Below are 11,692 nucleotides of genomic sequence, written 5' to 3'. Positions count from 1 at the left end.
AGACATTGAATACAATATTTATTGAAGTTAAATAATATTTATAAGGTACTACCCAAAAATTTTTCTCGAAAGGAAGGGAGAATAAGTAACTTCAACGAAACTTGTCATATTGTTGCAATCCCCCATCGTTTCGTTGTTACAGATAGCGAGAGGATAATAGATAACATTGTGGGAGAACAGCAGTAAAATTGACCTCGTACATCAGTGTTTCCCAAGGTGTGGCACGCGTACTCCCAGGGGTACGGGAATAGTTTAGAGGGGGTAGCGTTCTTATGCGAAATATCTTGCAACAAAAGAAAATTTCAAAAAATTTTATTTAAAAATAAAGCTAGCTATGAAAATTTACGAATACGTATTTTTCTATTGGCTATTCTTTGCAGAGTTAACAGTTAATAAATAGTTAACAATAACTGCCAGTTGCGATTTTCAATTTTTGTGCAGCATTTTTATTGCAAAAAATACATTCATTTTTTCTTAGTGGTAAACAGCGTTACGAAAAATTTAGAAAGGGTACACAAAAGTCATAAGTTTGGGAAACGCTGTCGGGCATGATCGTAGAGATGTGCATTAAAGTAACTTAAGTTAATTTTTCGTTCCTATTTTGAGAAGTTTACGCTCAAAATATAGAACACAATTTTACAAATTGGAAAAAAAAAATAACAAGAATTACCCAGATAGCAGGGAACCATCAATTTCAAGTTTCACCTTTAAATTTTGCTAAGAATTCGCAAAGTTTCCGAACAACAGAAACGTCGAATTATAGCAACAAAAAAAAGTCATTCAAAATAAGTAAAATTTACGTAAATAAAGGAGAACCTAAATTTAAATGGTAAATTTGCTTCATACGTAAAATATACAGAATCATTTTTACAAAATCAACTTTTTTGATCATCGACCCCTACATAATTTTTCGAAATCTCCATCGACCCCCATAAAAGTAATTTTCTGCTAATTAAAATAAAACTCTATTAGATACTGTGTTTGTACATTTATTTTATGATTTTGAACATTTATTAAAGTAATAGTACATAGTGTAACAATAGTTTTATGAAAAATATATTAATGTTGAAATATAAATACCTTAATATTTATGAAATAATAAGTAATTATAAGTAAGTAGAAATAATAAGTAAAGTAACTACGGATTTATTGCTTCTTAATCAATGACATGGGTGTGCCTGGTGTTTTTTTTTCTTCAAGGTTCGTTATATTGGGTTCAAAATTGGTCAATTTTAATCTTAAATCCCCTCGAAACTCCACATTTAATTTATTTCTGTTCTTAGTTAAGATTGAATTTACGTGACTGAAACCGGCTTCAACCATATAGGAACTTGGAAATGCTATCATAAATGGCTGAGCTATTTCGTAAAGTCTTACATATTTTTGCATTATATTTATATTTGTCCAAAATTTGCTTATTGTTAAATTTTTAAAAAGCGTCTTTGCTTCAAATCCCCATAATAATTCAGCAAGCTCATCTTGCAGGTTGATGTCCACGTTTTCAATTTGAGCAGAAAATGGCACAATAATCCAATCAGGGATGTCAATGTTTTCCAAATCAACAAAACGCAGTTTAAAATCGTCGCTCAATTTTTGAAGATTACCTGTATATATTTCCAAGTCTTCTTCTTTTATTTCTAATTGTCACATATCTGAAAAATACTGATAATCCATCGACCAATTGACCCTTCCGGTTCGGATCGACCCCCTGGCTCAGATCGACCCCCGCTTATGTTAAATAGACCCCTGGCGGTCTATGTAGACCACTTTGGCGACCTCTGGTCTAAATCATATTCAGAATCAGTAAAGTGCTTCCTGTGATCGGTGATTACTGACTTAAAATAAGGATTGAAAAACAATCCTGTCAGAAATAACATCGTTTTAATTTATTTTAATTTCGATTTTACTCTAATTCAGAAATTAATAAATTTTTTTATAATGACTGATTATGGGGGAAAAAATTAAGGCAAATAATTTCTAAAGGCGAAAGTATTGCTTTTCATTAAGTTTTAACCAGTAATAACTTTAAAACTACAAAAGGCGAATATTAATTAGAATTTAAGTTAATATTAAAATTGATAACCAGGGCCATTCAAGTATGACGTAAGTATGCTTTTGGTTATTGTCGACCACCTCCCCCCTCCCCAGTCAACCAAACTAAACAAATTTCAAAACCGTCTTGTATGCTTACACGAGAAAGTTGCAGCAGTTCCCTTGTTTTTTTTCTTTCTTCTTTTTTTACTATTATTAACTTTGTCAATTTTCGGAAGAAATTCATACAAAAGATATAATTTTTCATAAAACAAAATTTACGTTTTACCTCGTTTTATAAATTTTGAGTCGAACACTCCTTCGCAATCTTTAGCGTTTTCTTTTCAGTGATCAAAACCCTTAACCTCTGTAAGTTCTTGAATAAAAAAGTTTTACTTTTATCTCTATTTTATCAAGTTTTATTTTTATCTATATTTTTCGTAATTTTTTTAATTTAAAAAAAATTTAGGAAAAAAAAATAATTTTACAGGAAAGCGCCCTTAGCGGCACACGATAACATTTTCGGTCATGTTTTCCTTGGTAATAAGGTAATTCTTATTCCTTATGATGTTCCCTTCTTCCCCTAGAAGTTTGTCGCAACATTTACGGGACACCCTGTGCACTTAATAACACTTTTCATATAAACACCTTTCTAAATTTGAGTATGAGTTGATTTTCATATTATTAAATTAGACGTTTTTGCCCACGCTTATTTTAGGCATTTTACTACGAGATTCTTTAAATTTTGACACACACAAGCATAAAAACTTGCTCATCCAGAATATTTCCAGGCAATTAACGAATGACTAAAATTATTTTCAATTAGTTAATTCTTCACTGAAATTTTTTTAAATATAACACATATAAAACTTTTTTTTGGTTATTTTATTCCGCATAATTATTTTTGACCTTTACATAAATGTTAGTGCAATTTAAAGATATAAATAATTTAAACTGATATTTAAATTTATGATGCATAAGCCTTGTTGACGTGAGACAATCACTCTGGTTTTAGAGCAAATCTCTTGCTTTTCCCATGTTTATAAGACTTGTTATGAATATTCAGTCGATCTTGACAAAATTCAAGCACGTTGCTTATAGTATAACCCTCTTATGCATTATACTTTGCATTTACAGAATTTGTCTGAAAAGCAATGTCACTGATTTTACTGCCAAGCGAATGCACGTCACAGCGTGTTCGAACCGGTTGGAATGTGGCAGGGCAGTCAGCTTGTATGCGTGGTCACTGAGGAAATTTTCCAACCATTCTGTGAGTTCTGCGACAGTCAATTTCACGAAACTAATTTTCGTCTCCTCTCAAGTCACTGTGCAGCGCTTGAGCGCTTGCCCTCAAATTTTTGCTCTGAACTTAGCTGAAGTCTGCAGCAGAAATTTTACCAATGGTAAAGACGATTTTTAATGTTACTTGCTTAACGGAATGCAAAATTTACCCGTTGACAAAGCATGCTTTGAAGACTACGAAAAAATAGGTAAATAAGCCTGCAGAGGAAGGACATCAAATATAGGTATGACTAAATTCTTGAACTCAGACCTTTATTAGAGTGCTTGTTTAAGGGCGGAAGCATTAAACAAAAACATTTTATTAGACTAATTCAAATAGAAATTTTTTTTCTTTTTTTTAAAAAAAGTCAAACGTTTCTATATCTTTCAGTTTTAAAAGAACTCGACTGCACAATATTATAATTTTACTGTGATTAGTTTTTCCACTACATAGAAACACCCGAAAAACCGTTAGTATTTTAGTTAGTTTAGTAACCGCTAGTAAACCATTTAAATATTTTAAAACTAATTCAAAATTTAAACAAAATGAGACGTGTTGCGCAATTTCAAACATATCTTATGTAGCTGTGAAAAGCACACACACTATTACCTTGCTATTTTGCCATCGCAACGTTCGAATACGCAATCTGGGAAGAAGACAGTTCCATCTCTTGGTCCCCTACCCTCTCCTCCTCTTTTGAGTTGTACAGGAATGAACAGTGCGCAAAATAAAAAAGATATCCCCCTGAGTAACTTTCGTTCTAATGATTGGATTTTTGCGTACTAAGTGTCAATATTTATGGTTCCTGGGGGTGAATTCAAATACGCTAATTAGTTAGTACTACTAGCTATTAATTAAATTACAAAATCAGACAGAAAAATGTACTTCTCTAATTAAACATATATTTTTTATGTACATTTGTATTTCTGACCCTCAAATTAGAGGGGTGGACAAAATTTCAGAAAGATTGGATCATAAATTTGTGTGTGTGGGAGGGGGCAGAAGCCAAAAAAAATAGCCAAGCTATGTCATCGCTGCGAATGTGTAATTTAAGATAGCCATCGAGACAATTCAAGAGAGCAGTACCTAATTTTACACCGTTGCTATAAAAAGGAATGAAATAAAGTAGTGTGATTGCCCATTGAGGTTTGTGTTTTAATAGTTAATAGAAAAATATCTGAAATTTTGTAGGCAACAGGCATTTTTTGAGCTGATTTCTGACCAAAAAGCAAAGATTGTTTCCTTTTTAATCTCCTTTGAAAAGAAAATTTGAATCGATTTAAAAGATATCGATTTAAAATTTATTTGTGTTTTTAACGTTGTTTTTACTTCATTAATATGATGATTGAGGATTTCACACTAAAATCAAATTTACCCAACTTGTTGTAAATATAATAAAATTTTTAGGCTTTGATTTTACAGCTTCGATCGAGTCTTTTATAACTGTTTACAAAATTTTTTCAATTCGCTTAAAAAGTTCTCCAAATATAGCTAAATATGCAAAAATTAAAATTAATAATAAAGGGTTCAAATTTTGGATAGCTCTCCTGACCAAAGTATGGTAACCATATTTCCAAGTTTGGCTACCCTATATTTTAAGGGTCAGAAATCCACATTCGGGGAGAAAATGTATGTTTATTCAGAGAAAGTACGTTTTTGTGTCTGACATCGTAACTTAAAATATCGTCTGCACTAACTAATTAGCATATTTGAGGTCATCCTTTTGAACCATCAAGATAGAAACCTACAACGTGAAGATCTGATCATGAAAATTCAAAGCTATTCAGGATGCCCGAATTTTTTTTTTCTTTCTCCCACATTGTAGATACTACTATTTTTTTCCCCTTATTTAATATTTTTCGTATTTAATCGTCAAAAATATTTTTTTCTAGCCTTCAAATCTTTCTTTCGTTTTCTTTTAGAACTATGTTCAATGTAGTTCTCAGTTCCATGCAGTTTCCCGAATCAAAAGTTTTTAATCTGCTTGAATATCAAGGCAAAAACTAACGTACTTCCTTCTTTTATGACTCTCCACACGCTAGTGTTGAAAACATAGTTGTGCTGCCATACGCAGAGAGTTCTTCTCCCCGCCTTCTGTAGACCGTTTCCATTGCCAATAGTTTCACCAAACTGAATTAAGTGGGGCAAGGAAAATAAAAACTTTATAAAATAATTCAAAAACTAATGAACGTTTAACAATCAACATTTATGGTTCAGACCCTTTGAAGCTTAAAACTACACATATATAGTTTTTTTGATTTTCACTAGCTTTACATGTTCTATTTAAGTAATTTTTCCTAACACCCCATTGTACCCCATACCTGAGACAGGACAAGTTACTTCATTTAGATTTATTTATTTATTTATTTTTTGAACAAAAAATCTAAATCTTATCTTCTCAAAATACCATTATATATACAAATTTCTTTAAGAATGGGAAAGTGAAGCGTTCAAATAAATATTTACTATTTTAATTTACTATATATTAGTATTTTTAAAACAAAATTTTAACTAAACAGCACATTCTCCGAAACATATTCTGAAAGTTTAACCTAGTATACTTTTCTCTGCTAAATATTGTTAACGTAACATACCACTTTCAAAGTCAGCTCACTGTGCAAAATCAATCCATTCTTCCTTCCTCTCAGAAACAAAACAACTAAACTCGTGGTAAAATTGTTATTTATTTATTTTTCGCAAAATCTCTGTGATTTAAAAATTTGTGCAAGTGAATATTGAAATTAAATTTAAATGAGCAATATATAAGCTATTAAAAATATCTGTAAGGTTTTGAAAAGACGTAAAAAATGCTTTTGTAAGAATTGAATAATGGCGATGTTCTCCAATTTATTGACAACTAATTTCTTAGTTCCGTCTTTGATTCAATGTGTAAAGAATAGCAATAGATTCTTTGCAAAAACAATCTTAGGTGGGTTATAAAATTTATTGTATAATTAATTCCAATTGTGCATGTTATAACTATTTTTTTCTCAGTGTGTTAAATAAGAAATATTCCAAACTGAAGTCTTGTAAAATTGCGGTAGCTTTACAATTTCGATTTACAGGACAAAAATTTGCAATGAGCTACGTTTTCAAGTATATATATGTTGTGATTTGTTAGTACTATTTCTCAAAAGTTAGTTATTGAACTGACATAAAATTTATTTGTTAATTTTATTGGCTCAGTCCGCTTGACACAACGTAGACATAATAGATTTGCTGGCTAGATTAGACAAAATCATTTTTCGAACAGCTCAAATTTTTTGTTGTTAAGTATAGAAATTGGATCGTAAATTTCATTTATTTTTCATTTAAGTTTGATAATTTTATGTGCAGTTATGAAAGGTAACAAAACATATAATTTTATACCTTTATTCACAGTAGCGAAATTCTGTTGATCAACCTGCAGAACCCTCATTATAAACTCAACTCATAATTTTTCGTATACTAAAGAAGTGCAAATAATTCTAAATCCAAGTTGATGTGGGCTTGCTAGCAGTCAACAATACAGTTCCTTACAGACTACCTAAACCTAACATTTAATCTCATAGACTACCACCTAATAAATATTATTTTAACCGTCGTTGAACAACCGACCCAATTTAGGGTTTGCGGCTGCTAACTAATGTTCAACTCCATAACCTTTTAATTTTGAACCCATTCCAAAACACAAGGGAACTCCTGGATCAAGTATTGGGAGAAATTTACCTTCATGGAGGACTTTTTGAAGCAACAAACCCACATTTGTGTTACATAGAGAGGAAAACCTTCCACCCTAAGCCTGACAACTCTAACCCATGATTCCGTCTACCACTGAGGATATTTTATGTCAGCACTGTGATGGGTGTGAGCCGGGTGAGGAACTATCACTGGGATCTAACCTGGATCACCTCATTGGGAGGCGAGCGCTATATCCCCTGAGGCACCGCGGCGCAATTATTATTTTTTTGGGAGGGGTCAAGTTTCCCAACTAGTTAGATAGGATTTTTAAATCTGTCGCACCATCTACAATCGCCAAGGTCCCAAATTGATTTTAAACTTACAAATTTAAAGAGAAAAAACTTAGAAATATTTGCCCAGGCGTGGCTGCAAGTTATACCTTTTGGATTAGTCTCTTTCTGTGTGTTTTTTTTAAAGTTTCTCTCGGGCTGCTGCCAGGAAGTTGCCAAGTATTCTGCCACAGATCAGGATACAGAAATCTCCCCTTTTAAAATTTAAATGTCTTCCTCCATAGTAAAAATAATGTTTTTCAGCAATTTTTAAAAAACACTATTCTAATAAAAAATATATTCAAGAAGGCTAGTGTTAAACGAATATTCAATTACATTTTTATTTAAGATGAAAAAAAGTCGAATTATGATATTTATTAATTATAATTATTAATAATTACAATAAATGTAATAATATTCAAACAGTATGACTTTACATCAGTCGAACAGTGGAAAATTTGTCTAACTATACCAAAGCAAAAGATTCTTTTGCAGACATATTTAATTTAAGTGTTCTTGAATTATAGCACTTAGTACAAAATAATATTTCTTGGATTAATTAAAGAAATAACTTTTTTTCAATATCTTTTTCAAAAGCAAAACTAGAAACCCGGCTATAATTTAATTTATGAAGGTTATATGATTTGATTTTATTATTATCATATTAGCAAAATGTGCAAAACTTAAAATGTTTTACAGTGAAACCTCGGGCGCAGCCACCCTCTATACTACGGTATAATGGAGGTTGTACATTACTAAGGATTACCTCCACTGACTTTAAACGATTTTGATTTTTGTAAGTGTAATTTTTTTGGTGCAGATGTGTTGGCATCAGGAAAACAGGTAAGATGAAAAAAATTTAGCGCCAGTAAAAATTATCCCTACCAATATAATAATGTGCAAAAACAAATTTACAGAATTATAGAACTATTTTATAAAAATACACAATTATGCTTTTTGTTAGAGTTTTCATTAAATTTATATCATAAGTTTTTTCTAAACTAACATGTTTTTCTAATTTAACTTTCAACTTTAAAAATAAATCATAGCATCTTCTGTAGTGCACTCTGACAACAATATGAGGTTTTTGTTGACAATCTTTTTCACTCATCGTCGAAAATTCTCTAAATAAGAGCTTTGCACAAATATTTTAAATACATTTTAATTTACCTATTTTTTTAGTTAATATTTTTTGTTTTGATATTTTTTTATATTTCCTTATCTGTTCTTTTCCTCATTTGGTTTAGAGGTTTGCCCGGTCGCTTCGATAGGTTTTGACAATTTCACCTGAAGACTTTCTTAAAGATAAAGTCTATTTAAGGAAATTCCATGCCCATAGTTAGATAATATAGACACACGCCATGCATGGATACACGAGCAAATAGCATAATTTATGTAACAGGGGTCTGTCTAGGTTTTTCTGAGAGGTACCTATTTTGTGAAAATTAAGACATAATTTGTGAAAATTAAAAGTTATATTAAAAAATCAACACAAAAATATGGATTTATCCTTTTTTACGGGGTACAAAAAATTTTGAGAAAAAGTATTTTGTGAGACTACCGTTTTTCCTAAAGTGGAATTTGTGAAGATACCGCTAAACGGTAGTAAATTTGGCCTAGACAGACCCCTGTGTAAGGTAGAAGAAAGTCAGTGTTTAGTTGTTTGCATGATGTTCCCAAAGAGAAAAGATAAGTATTTAAACATATGAATATAAAGTATTAATTAAGAAGTTATTTTACTAGCTAACTATCTAAAATATTTGTGTTTTTCTGATAAAATCTTTTGTAATCACTAGTTTTGTTATCATTGTAAAAGTTAGTTGCCTTTTTTGACAAGATTTTTAACTGTATTACTGTGAATTATTTATTTTATTAAAACATATCAGTATAATTTTCTTTTTATCGACGGAGAAGTTTTGCCGCCCAAATGGCCTGTTAACAAAATGACCTTGTCAATGAAATGAGCTATCGACGAAGGGGTTTCAATATTTACCGATTCATTATATACTGTCTTTTTTTTCTTGCTATTTTCTCCCTTCATTCACTACTTTTGTCAAAAACCAATCATAAAAGTTAATGCAATTGCTTTTGCAATGCTGATTTACAATGTAGCACATTAAAAATTAATCTTAAAATAAATGTGCAATATACTACTTAAAGTGTGTAAAATACAACTATATCACCAAATCTAAAAAAGGTTTCGTTTTTGCGGCGTGATGTAAACCAAAAAAATAGTAAATTTTAAAAAAAAAAGTGCTTCTTTTCTGGCAATTATTACATACTATAAAAATTTTGATTTAAAAATTTCAGCACAAATATACTAATTTACGATTACTGATTGTTGCTGAAATGAACGTTACCCGTAGGGTATATACATATATTTTTAAGTTATTGCAAGTACAACACCTAGGCAGTGTCACTTGGTGCACCCTGGAGAATTCAGTTGGTACAAATACTAAGCAAATATCACTAGGAAATATCCAAAATGACCTTGAAACAAGTTTTGAAATCATGAGCTAAAAATTTTTAAACGCAATTAGTTGTGAAAACTTGGTCTAAAATTACTACAAAAAATTAACATTGTTGAAAACTTCCTTTTTCTTGCCTTTTTTTTAAATCTTTTTTTTATATCTGTTGCTATAGTTTAATAATATTTATGTTATTTTACTTTTTATAATAGTTTAAAAGGAGTTTATTATTAGAATTTTTGCTGAACTATGTATAATATGTTTATAAATACTTTAAATAATAGTATTTAATTGTTTATTTTAAATTGTCTGGTGAGATATAGAAGTTTTGTATGTTAATGCTTTTTAAGTAGTTACTTTTATAAAAAATGCTAAAAAATTTGTATTACTCAATAAGTATATTTAATAAACTATCCAAGTATCCACATGATTGTAAGTGTATCTTTAAGAAATAGAAAGAAGAAGAAAAAAGTTTAAAGAAAAGGAAATGAGACAAAACATATTTCTCCCTGGGTGTTGAAAGTATTTTGTCTTGTAAAGGAAATGAATTAAAAAGTTGGGAAACTGTGATTTAACCATACTTATTTGGTGGTTGAAAATATCTTATCTACTTGTGAAATGATTTTAATTGTGTACATTTCTTTTTTAGGGTCACTGACTGGTAAAAGTGGTAAAGTATTAGGTGGCGCATTTGACAAGAAGAAACCTCTTCCAGTTGAAACAGATCCTCAAAAGCTAGTTAACTATTGCTGTGGATGCAATATTAACAAGGAAGGGGAAGATCCCAAGTTATTAGAAGATTCCGAATACCCAGAATGGTTGTGGACTTTAAGGCCTGGCCCACCTCCTCCGCTTGAAGAAATGGATCCAAACACCAAAGAGTATTGGGAACGTCTCTTCTTCCTACAACGTATACGAGGTCTGCGCCTCAAGCGTGCAAAGATAAAGAAAAAACTTTTTGTTAATGAAGAGGACAAAATATATAAATTAAGAAAACTGCGATTCAGAGCACTCGCTCATAAATATTCTGCTGGTTATGATAAACCTCCTAAATGGGACAAGGATGGCTGGAGAATTATCAAAATGGAATAGAATGTTTATTTAATTTGTTTACTTAAGATTTTGTACTAGTTAGTTACGAATAAAAATTGTTGATTAAACTTTTGTTATTATCACAATTCACTCAAAGTTATTTTTTATTAGCTGTAAGTCAAAAATTAGAGAGAAATTTGCATTCATACAGATTATTTGTGTCTAGATTCTGTTAAATAGACAAAGCATGCTCTTTTTATTTTGTGACTTAGCAGAGATAATTTATAGTCTAACTGTAACTATCCGCCATAACATCAAAAAGAACAGCTTTCCAACGGGTCAGGGAAAACCTGGAATTGCCAGGGAATTTTATTTCTAAAATGCAGTGAAAATTGCAATTTTTTACAAAAAATCTGGACAATTCCCTATATTCTGAAGAATAACCAGTCTTAAAATTGTCAGCAACAGTAATTAGTTCTTGAGATAAAGTTAAATAATTGTAACATTTGTTACAATTACTTTATAAAATTCCACTTTTTATTGAAACTTTTCCATGTTTCCATTCTCATTCTATTATATGTTTTTCCTCACAAAATCTAATATTAGACATTACAGATAGAAAAAAAATCAAAGTTTTTTGATGAAATATTGCATTGTATGGATAAAATATGGTATGGATTTTCATTGAAATTTACCTAATATACCTGGAAAAGTCAGGGAATGTTTTTTCTGAAATTGCATGGGGTAACATTCATAAACCATAGTAGAACTGAAATTTTCTTTCTCACATAGGAACATTTTCTAATTGTACCTGTTGAATTTCTTTCTTGGCTAAAATATAAACAAAATAGCTTAAGGATCCACCCGTCGCCAAAAGTTGTGCTCAAAGC

At 30.6% G+C, this 11,692-nt stretch overlaps 1 protein-coding gene across 1 annotated transcript; it reads left to right on the top strand.

Annotated features, from left to right (window-relative positions):
• The first annotated feature begins 5,992 nt into the window (after nucleotides 1–5,992).
• Nucleotides 5,993–10,930, top strand: LOC107451165 (mitochondrial ribosomal protein L54). Its single transcript, XM_043042331.2, has 2 exons — nucleotides 5,993–6,242; nucleotides 10,420–10,930. The coding sequence occupies exons 1-2, from the start codon at nucleotides 6,143–6,145 to the stop codon at nucleotides 10,860–10,862; spliced, it is 543 nt and encodes a 180-aa protein (XP_042898265.1). The 5' UTR covers nucleotides 5,993–6,142; the 3' UTR covers nucleotides 10,863–10,930.
• The last annotated feature ends 762 nt before the right edge of the window (nucleotides 10,931–11,692 follow it).

Source organism: Parasteatoda tepidariorum, chromosome 2 (assembly GCF_043381705.1).
Source record: "Parasteatoda tepidariorum isolate YZ-2023 chromosome 2, CAS_Ptep_4.0, whole genome shotgun sequence".
Taxonomy (NCBI): Eukaryota; Metazoa; Arthropoda; class Arachnida; order Araneae; family Theridiidae; genus Parasteatoda; species Parasteatoda tepidariorum.
Note: the sequence above shows the minus strand (reverse complement) of the source record. Positions and strands in the feature narration are given on the sequence as shown.

Excerpts from the sequence above, each read along its gene's own strand:
- LOC107451165 (XM_043042331.2), top strand. The coding sequence starts at position 6,143 with ATGGCGATGTTCTCCAATTTATTGACAACTAATTTCTTAGTTCCGTCT. Across the intron at positions 6,243-10,419 it reads CTTTGCAAAAACAATCTTAG|GGTCACTGACTGGTAAAAGT; the intron begins GTGGGTTATAAA and ends TTTCTTTTTTAG.